Source organism: Megalobrama amblycephala, linkage group LG19 (assembly GCF_018812025.1).
Source record: "Megalobrama amblycephala isolate DHTTF-2021 linkage group LG19, ASM1881202v1, whole genome shotgun sequence".
Classification (NCBI taxonomy): Eukaryota; Metazoa; Chordata; class Actinopteri; order Cypriniformes; family Xenocyprididae; genus Megalobrama; species Megalobrama amblycephala.
In genome coordinates, this window is record NC_063062.1 from 13514818 (window position 1) to 13534946 (window position 20129).

Genomic DNA, 20129 nt, shown 5'->3' on the forward strand with positions numbered 1-20129 from the left:
TGACAGGCCTGTGAAAGGCTCTTTTACTGTTCATCCATCATTACTCCCAGAGTGGTGTCTTTGGGACTGGCCAGAGGGAGTGTGCGACTTTCATTTTAGTTTAGCTTTTGAGTTTATTACTGTTTTGGCAATGGAGCGGGGGGCTGGGCAGTGCAGGTTTATGCGGTCTTACTTTAGACTTCTGCTTCCCAAAAATTTCCAGCATCATTACGCTATGAGAAAAAGGGTCACAGAATATACTGTGTACTGATGTTTCTGTTGCAGAAAGGACATGTTTTTTTTTTCCCACACAGAGGTTGTTTATAACCATGAGCAGAGTTGCAATGACAAAATGAGCACTGGGCAATGAAAAGTAATACTTTTCTTCTACAAGTTGAACTGAAATGAGTGTGGATCAGGGGTATTTTCTCAGATTTTGCAAAAAATGACCTCAAATTGTTGAAATTTTTAAGGCGGATAAAACTTTCCAGTAGTGACACCAACAGATAAATTTTTTTTCAGAATAGCCTTAAAGGTGTAGTTCACCCAAAAATGAAAATTATCCCATGATTTACTCACCCTCAAGCCAGGTGTATATGACTATCTTCTTTCAGACAAACACAATCGGAGATGTTTTTAAAAATATCCTTGCTCCTCCAAGCTTTATAATGGGCATGAAGGGGGGGGACATTTTGAAGCCCCCAAAAAAGCATCCATTCATAATAAAAGTAATCCATATGGATCCAGGGGGTTAATGAAGGCCCTCTGAAGAGAAGCGATGGGTTTTGTAAGAAAAATATCCATACAGTATCTAAAACTTTATTAACTAGCTAATAACTAGCTTCCGGCAGTATCCCGTACACATTGATTTGCGGCTGAAGAGTAACCTCTGACCTGACGCACGACGTAATGACGAAATCGGAAGCGCAGAGAATTTTTCTTACAAAAAGAACATTTTTTCTTACAATTTTTCTTACAAAAACGCATCACCTCGCTACAAAAGGCCTTTATTAACCCCCTGGAGCCGTATGGATTATAATGGATGGATTCATTTTTTTGGCCTTCACAATCCGACTTCAAACTTCACTACTTTAAAAAATAAACTGTAAACATCATATTTAATTGGAATGTGAATTTACATACAAAACAAACAAATGCAAGAGCCTCCTGATTACAGAAGTCAACCACATGCCACTGGTGTGGATCGAAAGTTGAATGTAGGAGAAGGGAAAGAGAAAAACAAAATGAAAGAGAAAAAATAAGGGCAAGCGCATGTACGATTAAGACATCTCAGATCCCAAAGGTCTGCTCCTGTTCTTTTGGTTACCATGGCAACATGTACCCCAGTTCTCCCCTAAATGCGCTGTGAGTTGTGAGAGATGAGAGATGGGAAGAGACGTGTTTGTAAGGAGGTGCTAAGATGTGCTGGGGCCATTGGTTGTGAAAAGTGCTAATTGCCTCCCTTTTATAGGAAGTAGCGAGGTTTGTGACAGTGTCCAGTCCCTGCAGGCTCTTGTCTTCCTACACACATTAACTAAAACTTCACCTCTTGGTCCATTTCCACCTCCCAAACCCCCTTACCCAGCTATCAAGGCAGGGAACATTGTCTGTTTGATGTCCTCATCACCAAATTAAACTTCCCACTCTTAAGGACAATTTATGTTGTCTATAAAGATAAACCTTTTCTGTCCAGCAGCATTGCAGTAGCCCGAAGCCTTTTCCATCTACATTCTCAATTCAACTGGACTGGTTTATGTGCCAAAGTCTGCATCACTGGAGAATACAGTGGCGACAGAGAAAAGATGAAGAGAGAGAACATTATGTCGGGCTATTACATGAAGTATAATCCATCCCTCTACTCTCAGTCAGAGGCAGCTAGATCTGTAGAGTTACCGATAGCAGTCAATAAGGCAATAAAAAACATTAGCGAATAGTTTTGAGTCAAGACAGGAGAACTTTGTGGAGCTTTCTGAGCTTCAGACACAGACGATAAAAAACCCCATCTCACAATTTGCCATTATTGGCTGGAGTGACGCACCAACAGGCCAAAGGCTGCGGCCCATGAGTACAGCAATTCAAGCAGAAAATAAGAAAATATACTTTATTTTCATAGTATTATTACTATACTCAAATCTGCATAGTGAACCTTTAAAGTCCCCCTGTGGTGAAAATCAAGCTTTTAATGTTGTTTATATGTCTATGTGGTGTTTTTAATATGCTTTAAGACAAACCATGTGCAAATTCATATGTCAACATCATTGCTGAGTATTTTCTCCTTAAAACTGCAGTGAATCAAAAACGCGGTTTGAAATCACAGGTGTTTCTGACATCACAAACTGCCTTTTAACCAATCATGTCAACGTGTGATGGTCAACGAGTGGATCTCTAACTGGTGTGAGTGAGTGGAGGTGGGGCTAATTTGCATATTCATAGAACCATGTATACTAAATGAGGCAAGGGTGTAGAGTTACTATACATTCAAGCTATTTTAAAGCATAAATAATTTTTTTTCAAGGAAAAAATGTTTAAATATGTCATTTTGGTGATCAAAGATGAGTTTTAAGGGATAAAATTATTGACTACAGGGGGACTTTAAATACAACTTTTTTGTCTATTTTTTTTTTTTTTTTGGCTATATTTTTACTTGATGATATATTGTTTCTATGAGTATTTATATGTTTTATTTTATTTTAAAGTTTCTAGCATGCATATATACAGACATTAACTACGATTCAAAAGTTTGAAAAAGACTCTAGAGTTCTATTTTTTAAATAATTTCTGTTTCTTTTGAACTTTCATCAAAGAATACCCTAGTGAAAAATAAATATACTAAAATGTATTTGAAATTTATTTCATGCTAAATATACTACTAAAACATTTACATATTTAAGTACTTAATGTACTTTTGGTATACTAAACTGGTATAAATTGGAACAACTAATTTTTGCTGAGGTCCAACTAAAGATATACTTAAGTATATCTGATTGTGCTGAAGTGGAACTATTGCAAGTATACTGTAGGTACACTTTAAATATCTTGCATTTAAAGACTAATATTATTCAAAGGTCATAAATCCTTATTAATACTGATATTAAAACACATTGATAGAAATGTGCATTGTGCACAAGTAGTACTCCAAATAAAGTATAATTATAATTTTTATAAAACGGTTAGTTCCTGTCCTTGATTCTGATTGTTCAATAGCTGTGTTTTATTCACGATAAAACACGGCTATGACCGCTTCACTTAATGGTTCTGTGTATCACTACACAACACCCTTAGCAACCACTCTTAGCAATGTAAACTGTATGTTCTCAATTGATATTATTCATTGAAGCTTCCTGTATTATGTAGAAGAGTGTTGTGAGGATGAGATCGATTGAATGAGTTTATTACCTGCATTCAGATGTAGCATTTTCTTTCAGGTCAGTCCTATGTTCATAATAAAAAATCTGTTTAAATGTTCGCTGCAATATCTTGTCCTTTTAACAGTTAAGGGGTTTTCCCGTGACTGACAGCACTAGTCAAAGCATTTGTCTGTTGCATCTTGTTCTGTGTTCACAACAATTCAGTCTTTTCAATATAAAAGTCTTCACTACTGACAGACAAACTCATAAAGACAGTCTTTGCCGCCATCTAATGGCGTAATAATGTAACTTCTGTTCCTGTTCACAGTCAGGAACTATTTTGTCCGGCGGAAGGAAGGCTTTTAGTGATTTTACTTCATGAAAGTTGCATTGATACATATTTTTTGGCTTTACTTTTTTACTAAGGTACTATACACAAAAATGTTAAGGAGTTTCAACATTGATAATAAGAAATATTTCTTGAGCACCAAATTCCCATATTAGAATTATTTAATTATTTCTGAAGGATCATGTGAAGCTGAAGACTGGTGAGGCTTTGCCATCACAAGAATAAATTACAATTAAATTTATTATTACTCTTTTTTACAGTATTTTTGATAAAAAAATTACAGCCTCGGTGAGTATAAAATACTTCTTTCAAAAGCATTTAAAAATATTACTCGTTCCAGACTTTTAAATGGTAGAGTATATGTACAGTATTAATTTCTAGTACTTGGAAGGTAGTAAAAGAGTATTGTTAAAGTTTCAAATAAGCTTAGGTTTAAGGCTTTGGTTCTGAGTTAATGAAAAGCTGCTGTTGTCATGACACTCTTAGTGTGTCAAATGAGACTTCACACTTTTAAACTGTACTCCCACTGAAAGGTCATTCACATTATCTGTAAAGATAAACCATTTCTGTCCATCAAGCAGCATTACAGTAGCCCACCTGCAGTTTAGATGAGGGCAGCAATTTCGTGGTAATTGCACAGAAGAACTTTTCACTCTCTTAAATAGCTCTGCAAGAAGATAAAAGTCATTCTTTCCAACCAGCATCATTCAAACAATGATCATCGACATGAAATGCTGGTTGTATAAGATTAATTTGTCAACCCAACCCAGTGCAGAGAGGTTTATTGACTCATTAAGATATATTACAGGCGTAATGTTACTGTTATGCATCAGCTGTCATCAGAGCAGAACTGAACGTGGAAACTGGGGAAGTAATGTCTGTTTCCTGAGCTAGCACTTCTTCCAGAGGAAAAGAGAAGAAAAGTGGGTCACTGCCTAATTAAGGGCTGGGTTCCCCGTGCTCCTCAGCCTTGCATAAAGATGGGGAAAAACAGAGACACACTCTATGTAAGAGCTGTGCTTCACAGAAAGATCTGCTTTTGATTTTGCTTCCCTTCCACCTTCACTTTCTAACTGTGAGGCATGTGATGGTGACAGAAAGAATGAGAACAATATGGAGGTAGACAAAAGAAAAACAGAAAGGTATGTTTTTTTCTATAAAGAGCAGAATGGCTAAAGGTCATGTGCATGGCTGTGTGTTGTAGGTGTTCATTGAACTGCATTGACAAGCCAGGAGTGGTTCCCATTTCCAGTAAAAGCTTTTGGATTTTGAAACTACAATCCAATAGTTTCTTTGGAAACACTGATTGGTTGCTTTTACTTTCATATTGTATTTCGGCTTCAGTTTGTCCAATAATCGCAGGTCTAACTTCAAGGACAAATCCAGGCTGATTAATATTTCATTTCACCCAGCTTTGACTGCATCTGAGATGCCTATTTGTAACACCCCTCTTTTCTCACCAACCTTTTCTCGACCCTTCACCACAGAGGAAGCCAATACAATATATTCTTCTAGTAGCCTTCTGTCTCTCTTCACTGGTGATACTTTAAAAAATGTTCATACACATCTATACATTTACAGTTTTTTCAGAAAAACTGAAAAATGGTATCATGGTTTCCACAAAAAATATTAAGCACCACAACCACAAGTGATGCTGTCAGCACTGATAATAAGAAGAAATGTTTCTTGAGCAGCAAATCAGCAGATTAGAATTATTTTTGAAGGATCATGTGACACTGAAGACTGGAGTAACGATGCTGAAAATTCAGCTTTGCATCACAGGAATAAATTACTTTTAAAAAATTTATTCAAATAGAAAAGTTATTATAAATTGAAATAATATTTCATGATATTACAGTATTAACTGTATTTTTTATCAAATAAATGCTATGTTGAACATAAGAGATTTCTTTCAAAAACATAAAAAAAAAAAAATCTTACTGACCTCCAGTGTTGCCAAGTCTGTGGTTTTCCTGCAGAATTGGGCTACTTTAATACTGTTACCGCGTATTGTTTTTCATGTCCGCGGGTTGAAGCAACCCCAAATAACATGATATTTAGCCCCTGGAATGCGAATTTTACCAGGGGATCCCTGCCAAAAACATGGATTTTACCCCCCGGAACGCGATTGGGGTAGTTTTGGGCTAGTTTTGAGAAGCAGTTGGGTGAATTTTGTTGTGATAACCTGGCAACCCTGCTGACCCCAAACTTTTGAATTGTAGTGTGTATATATACAGTATATGTCTGTATTAGAAATTTAATAACCAAATTACCCTACAATAAGTAAAATTATATTTACTTATGAAATTATAATTATAAGTAAACCAGTATCTTGAAGTGCATCTATAGAGAGCATAAGCTTTCATCTGCAAAGAGTGACAAATAGCTATACAGAAGAGATTATGTAGAAAACCCTTAGATGGAGATGGTTTGGGCATGTATTATGTTGATAACTAACTGTGGTCTCTCATTTCCCCGTTAAGAATAATCTGGATTCATTAATATTAGAACAAGGGTTGAGAAAAAATTAATGTGCGTACACAGTTAAATCCAGCAATTTTGTGTGAGAACATTTTCTGTGCATAATATTTTGTTTGGTATTAGTAAATGAGACACATATGAGTGTATGGAACTCAAATATAGGCATTAAAAACATTAAAGGTGCCCTAGAATTAAAAATTTAATTTACCTTGGCATAGATGAATAACAAGAGTTCAGTACATGGAAATTACATACAGTGAGTCTCAAACACCATTGTTTCCTCCTTCTTATATAAATCTCATTTGTTTAAAAGACCTCCGAAAAACAGGCAAATCTCAACATAACACTGACTGTTGCGTAACAGTCAGGATCATTAATATGTACGACCCCAATATTTGCATATGCCAGCCCATGTTTAAGGCATTACACAAGGGCAGGACGTCTGGATCTGTGCACAGCTGAATCATCAGACTAGGTAAGCAAGCAAGGACAAAAGCGAAAAATGGCAGATGGAACAATAATAACTGACATGATCCATGATATCATGATATTTTTAGTGATATTTGTAAATTGTCTTTCTAAATGTTTCATTAGCATTTTGCTAATGTACTGTTAAATGTGGTTAAAGTTACCATCGTTTATTACTGTATTCACGGAGACAAGAGAGCCGTCGCTATTTTCATTATTAAACACTTGCAGTCTGTATAATTCATAAACACATCTTCATTCTTTATAAATCTCTCCAACAGTGTGTAATGTTAACTTTAGCCACGGAGCACTATCAAACTCATTCAGAATCAAATATAAACATCCAAATAAATACTATACTTACGCGATTAGACATGCTGCATGACAAACACTTTGTAAAGATCCATTTTGAGGGTTATAATAGCTGTGTGAACTTTGTTTATTCTGTTTAAGGCAAGCGCGAGTTGCCCCAAAATAGGCAGTTAAAAAAATGAATAAAAAAAAAATCTATGGGGTATTTTGAGCTGAAACTTCGCAGACACATTCAGGGGACACCTTAGACTTATATTACATCTTTTGAAAACACGTTCTATGGCACCTTTAAAAATTATACTGATTGCACTTGTGATGGTGTGACTGTTCTACCTGTTAAGATGTAGTTACAGAAATACACACAGTATATACACAGTTGATACACAGTTCTATCTGATGTATTAAAAATTAATGAGGCGTGCAGCTAAAATCTCCTCTCTTTCCCCCTGCAGATGATGGAAAGCTCTCCCTTGATGAGTTCCAGGCTTTCTTCTCTGATGGGACTCTGAATGAAGAGGAGCTGGAAAAACTGTTTCACACCATTGACTCTGATAACACCAGGTGATTCTACAGACACACACAACTCTCAATACACAGCCAGTGAAGATGTCTCAGTCACAATAGAAGACAATAGAGGAAATAGAGGAATAGAGGAAACAATATGACATTGGTCAACTTGTCAGGGAATGATCCAGAATGACCAAAAAAAATGAATGAATCTTTTTTTGTCAATTCATTTTGTGTGTGCACACCCCTTTCAAGTTGTAAGTTGTTATTTGTTCCAGTACACACATTAAAGATATATTTAGCATTGTCTTAATAGTATACAAGATTAAGTATTATCCATTTGTCCACATGAGAATTTAGTCAGTGGCGGTGCATAGATGAGGTGACATTCACCTAGAGCACAAGCTTTACCTCATGCAAGCTGCCTTGCAAAACACTGTAATTGTTTCATCAGTTTTTGCCCTGTGGACTTTCAGAAAATGAATTCTAACCTTCACATTCTCAGTAGTTTATTTAACTAGTCTGCTTTTGTCTCTTTTGTCTTGCAAACATTAAGGCTAATTTCAATGGCTAGCTTTTTATGTATCTTACAGTAATCAATAAATTCATATTTTCACAAATTTAGCAAAATTACAGCTTGTCTGGAAATTACACAAAAATATTTAATAAATATAAAAAATAAATATAATAACAAATAATAAATAAACAATATTTATTTTAATAAGTAAATATAATACATTTAGTATATTGTATGATTAATAGTTCTGTCAAAATTAACACGTTAACGCATGCGATGAATTTTTTCCGTTTAATGCGTTAAATATATTTAATGCAATTAATGCAGCATCTGTTTTTTCCTGTCATCCTTTAGCTTGTGTTACATTATATGATCACCCTATCATTCATTCGGGTGTTTTTAAACCGTGATTTCAGGTGAAATAAGACGCAAAAAAAAAAAAAAGGAAAAAAAGAAAAACTCAGATCTGTACTGCGGCGCTGGCCGTAATCAGTTCTCTTTTGCGCTTGAACAGACAAAAACACACAAAATTATGCTAAAATCCCCACTTTGTTGAGTATCCTCATAAGCACAGTCTTAAATGAGTCTTAAATGACCAAGACAAGATTTGTGAGGACATCGCATGTGTGTCATGTCTGAGTCAGATCTTAAAGTGACAGCAGCCTAATAAACCTGCTGCTGTGATGTCTGCCATTATTAATCATTTTTAATCAAAGAACAAAATACAAAGAGAAAATCACTCTCTGATCTTCATTGAATAATTTTTGTAGCTTTAATAAGGATTAATCTATATTTAATTTATCATTTCTGCAGTGAAGACTGTGAAGTGTTTGATAACTTTATTCAGTTTCTGTAGGCCTATATTTCCTACCTGTTAGATCAAATATTTAAAATATACTGTTTTTATGTTTTTTTCTACATTAATTTGGAGATTAAATGTGAAATTATTACAATATAAAAATGTATTAAAAACGTTAATGTTAGGTGCGATTAAAAGCGATTAATTTCAGAAAAAAATATGTGATTAATTACTTATTTTTGAATCGATTGACAGCACTAATGATTAATGACTATATTTAAAAATCCACACAAAAATTCTTTTTTTTAATTATTTCGGCATAATAGAATGTTTAGTGTTTTTATAATTATTTGTTAATAGTAATAATTTTAGGATGGATTTCACATTTTAAGATTAAAAGTCTGGTTCTATGTAATAAAATTCACTCGCTGGGACATAAAATTATCTGTAGTCGAAGAAACTGCTGTACTCTCTTTGGAGATTGTGGGGTGGATATCTTCTATGTGCCGTGACCGTCAATCCTGGGATCCCAATTTAACCTCTTATTATAGTTAATGGTTACTCAGGAACCAGGCAGAAAAATGAGGCAGATTTCATTTTGATGGACATAATGAAAGTTAATGGACAGCAAGAAAAGGGGAAAACAAAAAGACAGTGACTGATGAGGGAAAATAAAGGGATGAGGTGAACAGTAAAGGAACTAGACCCTTTAGAACAGCTTATATATTTGCTTCTATGGGCACATAAACATTGCTTTACTGTCTCCCTCTGTCTGTCTCTCTCAAAGTTTTGTGTTTGGAAAGTGTCTTCCTGTCATTGTGACTACATCTGTCTCATCTATAGTGATCTGCTGCCAGATCTCTCTCTCTTTCTGTTCTCTGTGTCACACTCACACACACCCTATTTCTCAGTGTTTGTGTGTATAGGTGTGTGAGCTGGTCTCTGGAGGCAGAGCAGCTCTAGTGTGTGTATGTGTGTGTGTGTGTGTTGTCTTTAATCACATTTCAGAATGAATTATGTAAAAAAGGAGGAGAAGTCTGCAGCTGCTCGGATGCGTTCGCTGCTCTGCAGGTCCAACACAGCCTTCTCTCTAAATAATGAACCACCAGAGCCCATAAGGACTGGAGCAGAGAAAGGGATGGAGACAAGAGGGCTAGATGATGAGATGAGGAGAAGGCTAGATGATGAGATGGGGGGAGGGCTGGGAAAGACACTGAAGCTCAAATGGAGGAAGAAATTTGAGAGCTTAATGCATGTCACCTTGTTTTTGTGCTTGTTTCTCATTTACACTCATGTTGTAGATTTGAATCCTTCATCTTTTGTCCTCCATTTATCTGAATATCATGCTCATATAATTATCATTTTTACAGCTTTCTAAACTGGTTGAGACCATGATGAGCGACAGGACATTTTGTGTGGAGTCGTGGTTAGCTATGCTCATTATGAAATTTCATTGGTCAAAAATGTCACTCCTCATAATTGTATATTAAAATCAATGCTAATGTCTGTTTGCAAATCATTTTACTTCCATAATTTTACACATTTCTATGTGAAGCATCACATTCAACAAGAAAAAAATCAAGAATTTTATTGATTTAGAATCATTTGGATTGTGCAAATTGGGCATTACATACCAGAATAGAGCCAGACTGAATACAAGTTTGATTTTAAAAAGTTTAATAACTATTGGTTAACATGATATAGGCTCATAGTACTTGCAGCCTGTGTGATAAGTTATTATATTATAATTAAATATTACAAAGACTTTTTTAATAACATGCACAGATGAATCATTCACACTGAGAACTGGAAAATGCATTAAGAATGTAAATAGGATCAACATACTGGACAAAAAAATAATAACACTAATGATGATGATCACTATGTAGCTTATCTAACACAGTGCTAATGGGTATTAAGTAGACGGGCATCTAACAGAGAATGAGACTCATGGCATTCACAGTATTATTCCCATCTCTTCTGTCCTCTGTTGAGTTGGACATACTCTTGCCACGTTCACACAGCAGCAGGATATGGTTGTCAGTCAGTTCTTAAAGGGATAGTTCACCCAAAAATTAAAATTTGATGTTTATCTGCTTACCCCCAGCGCATCCAAGATGTAGGTGGCTTTGTTTCTTCAGTAGAACACAAATGATGAATTTTAACTCCAACCGTTGCCGTCTGTCAGTCAAATAATGGGAGTGAATGGGAACTCGAAAAACAAGAGTCGAAAAAACGTGCATAGACAAATCCAAATTAAACCATGCGGCTCGTGACGACACATTGATGTCCTAAGACATGAACCGATCGGTTTGTGCGAGAAACCGAACAGTATTTATATCATTTTTTACCTCTAATACACCACAATGTCCAATTGCGTTCAGCACTCGTTTAGTGAGGTCCGATCGCGCTCTGACAGCGGAAGTGATGTCTAGCACTCATTGAAGCGAGACATCACTGCCATTGTCAGAGCGCGATCAGACCTTACTAAGCGAGTGCTAAACTCTGTTGGACATTGTGGTGTATTAGAGGTAAAAAATGATATAAATACAGCGGAAGTGATGTCTAGCACTCATTGAAGTATAAGCGCGAGACATCACTGCCGTTGTCAGAGCGCGATCAGACTTCACTAAGCGAGTGCTGAACGCAGTTGGACATAGTGGTGTATTAGAGGTAAAAAACTATATAAATACTGTTCGGTTTCTCGCACAAACCGATAGGTTCATGTCATCAATGTGTCGTCACGAGCCGCATGGTTTAATTTGGATTTGTCTATGCACGTTTTTTCGACTCGTATTGTTCGAGTTCCCATTCACTCGCATTATTTGACTGACAGATGGCAACGGTTGGAGTTAAAAATCATCGTGTTCTACCAAAGGAATCGAATCGAATCGTGAAAATTGTGTCAATACCCAGCCTTAGTTTCAATATTATTACAATTAGTGACATGTGAAGGCCAAGAATGTTAACCCATACTTGGAATTTGTCCCCTGCATTTAACCAAAGACTATAGAATAACACAAGACGTGTCACTCGTATTGTTTTGAATGGGAGAAAGTGTAACGGGCAATATGGCGGAATAAGTCCCGCCTTCTAAATAAGAACCAATCGCCGACTGGTAAAGTCATCGCGTCACTTCAGCGGCCATTAGAATCACCGGTTTCTATAGAAACAGTCAGACGCGCACCTCCGAAGAGACGCGCATTTAGGTCTGCGCATGCGCATTAGCTTGATCCAGCCTGAAAAATACAGTTTTTTTGTCATGATTCGAGCGTTTAGAAACTAAATTTATGAGCCGGTTGTTGTTAGATTTCATTGGTGATTTCAAATATGAAATTTAATCGTAAGGTTGGCGATCAGTTTTGGAGAATTTGATGTTTCCCCATTCAAAGTGATTGCATGATGCCCAGGATGCCCGAGAGGCGTTTCAAAGATGGCCGCCGAGTGAAATGACTTGTCTTAAAGGGACTTTGGTTTTACTGAAGAAACAAAGTCATCTTGGATGCGCTGGGGGTAAGCAGATAAACATCAAATTTTCATTTTTGTGTGAACTATCCCTTTAATACGGTTACGTTCACACACAGTATGGTTATTTATGGGAGTGATAACAGAATTCTATATACACACACAGACAAAATTTTGTGGATTTACAATCGCACATTGTTACAACAAAGTTGTCTGTCGCGACATACAGTGCGAGAGAGACGCTCTGCGCCTCACAAACGTGTGTCTACCGTGTGTTGCGAATTTTTGTGTGTGGTTTCGGTAACTTACAGCGAGATATGAGCTATGCATCATTTGAAGGTTTAAGATGCAGTCGCTGTCCTCCACCGGAGCTTCTCCCATCAGTTTTGTGTTCTACGCACTAGCGGCGCGACTCAAATGCTCCGCTCTCCACACAGATATATTTAATGAATATTTGACAGATGAACTCGCGGCTCGATTAGACTCTTGCCGTTTCAAAACTGATAAGACTTTTAAGTTTTATGGACGTCGCCATCTTTGATATTACTTTGGTCACTGTCGCTATGGTTACTGGTAAGAGAATACGTGCTTGGCTCTCGTTTCATGTTCAAACAGACAGTATTCGAGATGCTAATGTAAGTTGCTGTGTGATATGGACATTTGACTCACACCAGTAAGTAAATGCGGTTGTCAATCCCCAGAACTGACAGTGTGAACAGAGCCTATTTGACAGACGAGGTGTTGAGAGCTCAGTAGGAGAGAGGATTGTCAGCCATGTTCACTCTCAGTGCCCACCTACACCTGTAAATGTCATACTGTATATCTTTTTTAGGCTTCCTTTTACTGATGCCATCTCCATTTTAACAAGTGATGGAAAGTATAAAGAATCGAGAGATGAAAAGTGCAAGAGCATCCTAAGAGATAGGATAAATCCTGGAAAGGGCAACAGGAATCAGGAAACGAATGGCTTTCTGTAGCTTGTTTCTCTCATTCTAATATTTTCTCCTTTTCTTTGCTTTGTTTTGTTTCTAGTAGTTGCCAGTATGAGTACTACTTTTTGTAGCATCGTATATCACAATTTTTTATAGGAATAAAAAAATCCAGTCAATTAAATACTTGAAATGTTAGATACTTTACCTCATTTGATTGTTTTTCTTTTTATTTTAGAACTTGATATATACAGACTGTGGCAATAGTCCAAAATACATAACTTCATTTTGTATAACACTTGAGTTAGACACAAAAAAATACTTAAAACATTAAAACTAATATCAAACAGATAGTTCTGGCTAAAAATCTGATTGGTTGAGAAACATCAAAACCAAAATATGCATCTGTCTATTCATGAGTTCCAGATCAGTGTGAAATGGGGTGATTAATAATAATCTTTAGTAATAAACTTTGAGGTCTGCTGAGGAAGACCTGAAAGTTTTTTTGTATTGTATTGAGGATCCATGTTTCTTTATGCCCACTATTCTAGGACGTAATGATGTAATGTGTGATTTGTGCTGGATTTTTCCCCTGTTTCTTATCCCTTTCCTCTCCTACCTCTTCTGTCTTTCTGTATGCTACCCATTTCCTGTGATGTGTTAGTAATGTCGACACCAAGGAACTATGTGGTGAGTATCAGAAAAGAAACTGTCTGTTTGTGTTAGAGTGACAAAGAATTGAATTTTCTTTGCAAACAAGTATTTTTTACTTGGAATACAGTTGTGTAGTATTCTGATTAACAATATATGGACCAAACAATATTTGTCTAGTCATTCAAACCAAGTGTCATTTACAACATCAGTCAATGGATTGTGCACAACATTTTGTTTTGAGGCATTTTTGCTTCCACATTTTTATTCTTCAGTGTTGTTTGTGAGAAAACACATAATTCAGTCCTGTCTCATTTCTCTCTGTTCATCAGACTACTTTGCCAACCACATGGGAGACTATGAAGGTGTACTGGCCTCCCTAGAGACTCTCAACCTGGCGATTCTCAAAGCCATGGACTTCACTAAGAAGGTTAGTAGTGACTAAAGTGTATCTCTGCTTCAGTGTATTTCTCCTTCTATGTTTTTGTCAATACAAGGTCCAATAATATACATTCAGATTTTTGAAAACATGCACATTTTTATTAAAGCATTGCTGGTTTCGCTCTGCTCCTAAATCATAGCTTGGATCAGATGTGTCTTTGGGGGTCTATAAAGAGAACACCATCTCCTATAAGCATACTTCAGTAAATCCTTCCTCAGATGAGGAATAGATATTGAGAGAGGAGTGTGAGCATGTTAATGCAGTCTCTCCTACTCGTCTAAATATAACCTCTCGTTTCAAAGCTTGGCTTGCATATTCTGTTTGTGGTTTTCTTCTCATTAGCAAGCTGGTGCTCAGTTAGACAGCGCTGCAGATTACTGAGCTGTGGCCATCACAAATTTGTGCCTCTCTCTTTCTCTTTCCGTTTCTAACCGAGTGTGTAATCTGATTTATAGAGGAGATTAAAACCCAGTCCCTCTCTGTTCTTTTTCCTTCAGCTCGTCTTGTATCAATCTTTGAGGGTATTCCTCCCTCCTCCTTGTATTTCACACTTCCCACCGGCACTCTGGAGAATGTAATTGATGTTACTAAGGTCCTTGTTAATCCTGCACGTTAGAGTTCTTAAATACCTGGCTGAGTGATAGCTGTAGAATATCTGTCCCAATACAAACTGAGTTTACCTTTTAAAAATGTATGGACCATTTGGAGTACAGTTATTAGTGTTTGATTTGTCTGTGTGCACGTAAGCTTCATAGCGATGGCTTCTGGGATCCAAGATACTCTTATAGACAAACACTTGTGTTTTAATGCAGCTGGCTGATTGCAAACAAACCTTTATTGATTTCGCAAAGCGAATTATTACACCCTGTGATTCTTCACTACCCCCTACATTTGCATTTCTGTTCTCAATAGGTGGTTTCTTACCAAAGCCACTTACAATTATAAGCTGAATGCATAATTTTCTCTTTGAAGTCTTCTTTCTCTTGCAAATGCAGCAATGTTCTGTTTGTGCTTTTGCACCTTCAGATATGAGATTCCAACCTGAGTATAATGTAATAATGTTCATATACATTTTTGGACTGCGTAGATGTATGTATATGGGTTATCAAACTGGTCCAGAAACCCCCAGAGGGCTGCAAAGGGAGTCCTATTAGAGATAGGAAAATAACAAACAAAAAAATTACTAAACATATTTTTACCCCTTTCAAAGTTAATGTGTTTGAGATGTTATTTAGTCTGTTTAATGCAATACCGAATTTGATATTTTTACTGTTTCATTCTTCTTTCTAAAAACTGGTGAGAGATTATGAGATTAATCTATTATTCTATGGACAGCCTTAGGTTTTAAAGGTGCCCAAGAATGCTTGTTCACAAGATGTAATATAAGTCTAAGGTGTCTCCTGAATGTGTCTGTGAAGTTTCAGCTCAAAATACCCCATAGATTTTTTTAAATTAATTTTTTTAACTGCCTATTTTGGGGCATCATTAACAATGCACTGATTTAGGCAGCGCCACCCCTTTAATTCGCATGCTCCCTGCCACATGAGCTGTCGACTATATTACAGCGCATTTACACAGCTAATATAACCCTCAAATGGATCTTTACAAGATGTTCGTCATGCATGCTGTATGCATGCTTCGAATTATGTGAGTAAAGTATTTATTTGGATCATGTTATCATGGATCATGTCAGTTATTATTGCTCCATCTGCCATTTTTTGCTATTGTTCTTGCTTGCTTACCTAGTCTGTTGATTCACCTGTGCACAGATCCAGACATTAACTGGCTGCCCTTGTCTAATGCCTTTTATAATGTTGGAAACGTGGGCTGGCATATGCAAATATTGGGGCGTTCACCCCGACTGTTACGTAACAGTCTGTGTTATGTTGAGATTCGCCTGTTCTTCGGAGGTCGTTTAAACAAATGAGATTTATATAAGGAGGAGGAAACAATGGAGTTTGAGACTCACTGTATGTCTTTTCCATGTACTGAACTCCTGTTATTTAACTATGCTGAGGTAAATTAAATTTTTGAATCTAGGGCACCTTTAACATTAAGGAATAAAAACAGTGTTTTATTTTATTATTTTAATTATTTATAATTATTTATTTTTAGGTTTATATATCTTATATTACTCTAATAGTGAGTAGTTAAACGATACACTTAATTGTGACGATCATGTCCTTTTTAATTATCACCATGTCCATGTCTAGTTTCCGTACCATGGTTTCTAATTAGTTTTGTAGCTGTTCCTTGTTTTGTTGATTATTCTTTGTGTATGGGGTCTAGTTTCAACTAAAAACAGCAACCCTTTAATGCGTTTTTGGCCATTCATTTACAAGACAGTGCCGTTTTGGGGGCCTGATGATACCTGAAAATGATACCTTTATCGTCTCCATGTAAACTACAAAAATGCGAATTTGTGAAAACGGTGAAGTCAGGCATGTGTGTATTATGTGTTCAGTCTATAGGCGCATAGAGTTTCTTGACCTCGCCGACTACTGGCCTGGCAGCATAACACAGCGTTTTTAGTTGTTGTCGCCGATCTGTGTGAACGGGGATCGTTTTGATAGCATAGTTGCGGTACGTGAAAAACACAAAGGAAAAACTTTTACGTTTTTAGTACATCGTTGTGTAAACGAGCCTTCGGTTGTATTATTTTTTGTTCTGTGTCATTAATGGTAAACGTGTAGTGTTGTATTTTCCTTTCATTCTGCAATCTTCATCACTCACCTTCTTTGGATTTTCATTTCTTTGGACAATAATAACATAATACAAATTATATATTATTTTATTTAATCTGTATTTTTGGCTTTAGTACAACAACAGTATAAATTATTTATATTCTTTGATTTTAGAAACATGTTGTCTTTAATAATATCACACTTAAAGGTGCAGTAGGTGATCTGGAAAATGCTACGCCTCCTCCAAAACACATGAACGTGTGCACACACACACACACACTGACAAACACACACACACAGCTGCCCAAGAGACAGCATTAAACTACCTCATGTCTCAAAGAGCACATAACATTGCAATAATAATGAACATAAACAACAGGAGCTTGTTCCTGACTGCTGCAGATTAATTTCTGTGTTGATACTGTTGACACGGAAATGCATAATTCAGAGTCTGACTGAACAGCTCCGGTTCGAACATGACCATCTAGTTATGGCGTGAACACAGCATAAGCTCGTTGTTTTGATTCGGTAGGAACTGTAAAAGGTGGCTAATGTTTGTTTGTGGTGCTCCGTGACTGACATCTGTCTGTAATCTGTATGAACTGCATAGCAAGAAATGATAACGTATGATGTCTGCGCGAACATGGTGTGCGAGGGTATGTAAAAACATACGCTGAGAGGCAGGTAGGACATTGTATTATTTCATTCGGACCGAATATAGAGATTGGATGAACATTTTATGGTCATACTGTAGCAAGAAGTACAAGTTGCATGTTATAAACTAATAAACGTAATTATTAATAAAGCGACAGAGTAGAAAGACTCAAAAACAAAAACAACAAAGCAGTCTGTAAATGTTTTTCTTGTTGCACTGGATGTGTAGATGTGTTTGTGTATGAATGCGTGTATTTGAGTGGATGAAATGGAGCCAGACTAAGTGAGACAGACATTGTCATCTACGCAGTAGTGGTAATGTGATATATACCAGATGCTGTGCAAAGTGTTAGTGTAACAGCAGCTGTCATCTAATATACGGGTTAGTAGCAAAACCACTCTCCTGCAATGAAGATGGCATTGTTGCAGAATATATTGAAACTGAAAAACAGTGTCAGCTCCTAGGAGATCAGTATGGTAAAGATCTAGGAATACTTGCTTTTAACAGCTACTCACAAACAATTAAGTAATATCACACACATTACATTGAGTAATTGAGTAATCACACACTTTACATTGAGTAATTTACATTCAGACAAAACATGACCAGTTAGTTTGTATACTTTTTATCTGCCATCAAGAATGGTAGCATCACACTTTGTGTGCTGCCAAGTAAAGCACGGACTGGAACACAGAATGTGAGTGGACTGGAGCGCTCTGTAATCACCTCTGGGTTTTTTGCATTTCCTGACAGACTCTCTCTCTCCCCATTACTAGATATGAACCTTTGACATTACACTGAGTAACATGGGCTACAGCTTTTGTTTATTCACTGTCTTCTCCATTACTGCCACGTCTCTGGAGATTCAAACCCTTCCACTAGCTGAGTAGAAGAACCATGAGATTGATGTCTGTCTGATGGCGAATAATCAGATATCCTTAAATCAAAGAGATGTTTGCCACATGCACTGATATTGATAAGTGTTGTGTTGTGTCCTCTCGCGCCTCTTCATTACTCAAAATCTAGCGCTCTGTTCTGTGGAAAAGGTTAAAGGCTGCTGCTAATTATTAATGTAAATGTGTTTTTTCATACAGCCCATGAAATATTCATGTTCTTGCACACCAGGCATCAATTTGCACTGTAGCTTATGTGGATTTTTAGTTGTGTGATCGTGTGTTCCTTCATACACACGATCACACAACTAAAAATCCACATAAGCTACAGTGCAAATTGATGCCTTCCTTTGTAACAATGGTGGAAATGAAATCTGCTTCATTTCCCAAATGTGTATAGTGTGTTAAAGTGCCATGTATAGACTAGATAATTCTTTTTATGGTCTCTAATAGGATTAGATGCTTTAACTATGCCATGGTGAATTTATCTGAGGTGTAGCTGTTGGGGTAAAATCTTTTATAGATTATAGACAACAATTTCCCCTACCCGCTCAAAGCATTTTGGAATCGCTCTGCTCTCAGTCATCTCTGGATTTTGCATTTCCCGCTCTGAGTTTGCACGTAAGAGAATGACCGATATTGCTTTTATCAACAATACTAATACAGGCTATTTTTATGTTTATGTAAGTATACCATAACCAATATGCAGAACCAATTTTAAATTATTCAGATTTTCACACAAAAAATGAAATGTGTTTAAATATCTAAAATAAATAATATTAGAAATAATATTTCTGATTTACACTATATTTTTAAAAAATAAAATAAATAACTTTAAATAATAATAATAATTGTTATTATTCATGATATTACATGGTTGCTAGGGTTTCTTATTTAAAAGCATCTCCTCCTAGAGCTTTCAAGCTAGATGAACAGACAACAAAGCCATCAAAGATTGCAATTCAGCCTCCATGTTACTGTTTACATGGTCGTCAAGGATACACAGAGCGAACGTGGGCAGCGACGCCATCGTTTTCAAAAGTCTCTGTTTTGGTGTGTCTACATTGAAACACAACCCCAGCCTTTTCAAACTAAAACAGGGTCTGCAGCGTTTTCGAAAGTCTCCATTTTCGAGGTTCGAAAACGCTGGCGTAGTGTAAATGACAGGTGTAACTGTTGCAAAGCGTTTGTGTTTTAAAACAAAAACACACTAGTGTAAACGGCCTGAGACTCATATACTTCCATTCTAATATTTCTTATCTATCTACTATCTATCTATCTATCTATCTATCTGGCTAGGCTTTTTCAAGTCAATTTCAAAGTTTATCAAGTTATTATTATTATTAATCCAGTTATTGGTCTGTCTATGTATTGGTTTATTTTGTTTTTTTCCATAAAAATAGCCAAAATTAAACAATTTCGCTCCTCTTCCACACTGCTCTCGTTCTCTGTAACAGTGGCCTATTTAATGCACGTCTTTTGCAGTTTGTCTTTTGGGAATGCTTGAAGAAAGATTGAAAGATTCCTTCTCTCTGTTTCTGCTCTCTACCTTGCTTCTCATTAAGTTTCACAACTGCAATTGCTGACATCCCACTGAACAAATGAGCTCAGTAGAAGAGCACTGATGTCAGAAAAGAGGAGAGCTCTCTCC

General features: G+C 36.5%; 1 protein-coding gene across 2 annotated transcripts in view; it reads left to right on the forward strand.

Annotated features, from left to right (window-relative positions):
* Positions 1-20129, forward strand: part of necab2 (N-terminal EF-hand calcium binding protein 2) — a 121699-nt gene that overhangs the window by 40888 nt on the left and 60682 nt on the right. For both annotated transcript variants that reach the window (XM_048168967.1, XM_048168968.1), the window contains exons 3-5: positions 7389-7497; positions 13818-13843; positions 14137-14234. In XM_048168967.1, the coding sequence (XP_048024924.1) occupies positions 7389-7497; positions 13818-13843; positions 14137-14234 (233 nt within the window). The remainder of the gene's footprint in view (positions 1-7388; positions 7498-13817; positions 13844-14136; positions 14235-20129) is intronic.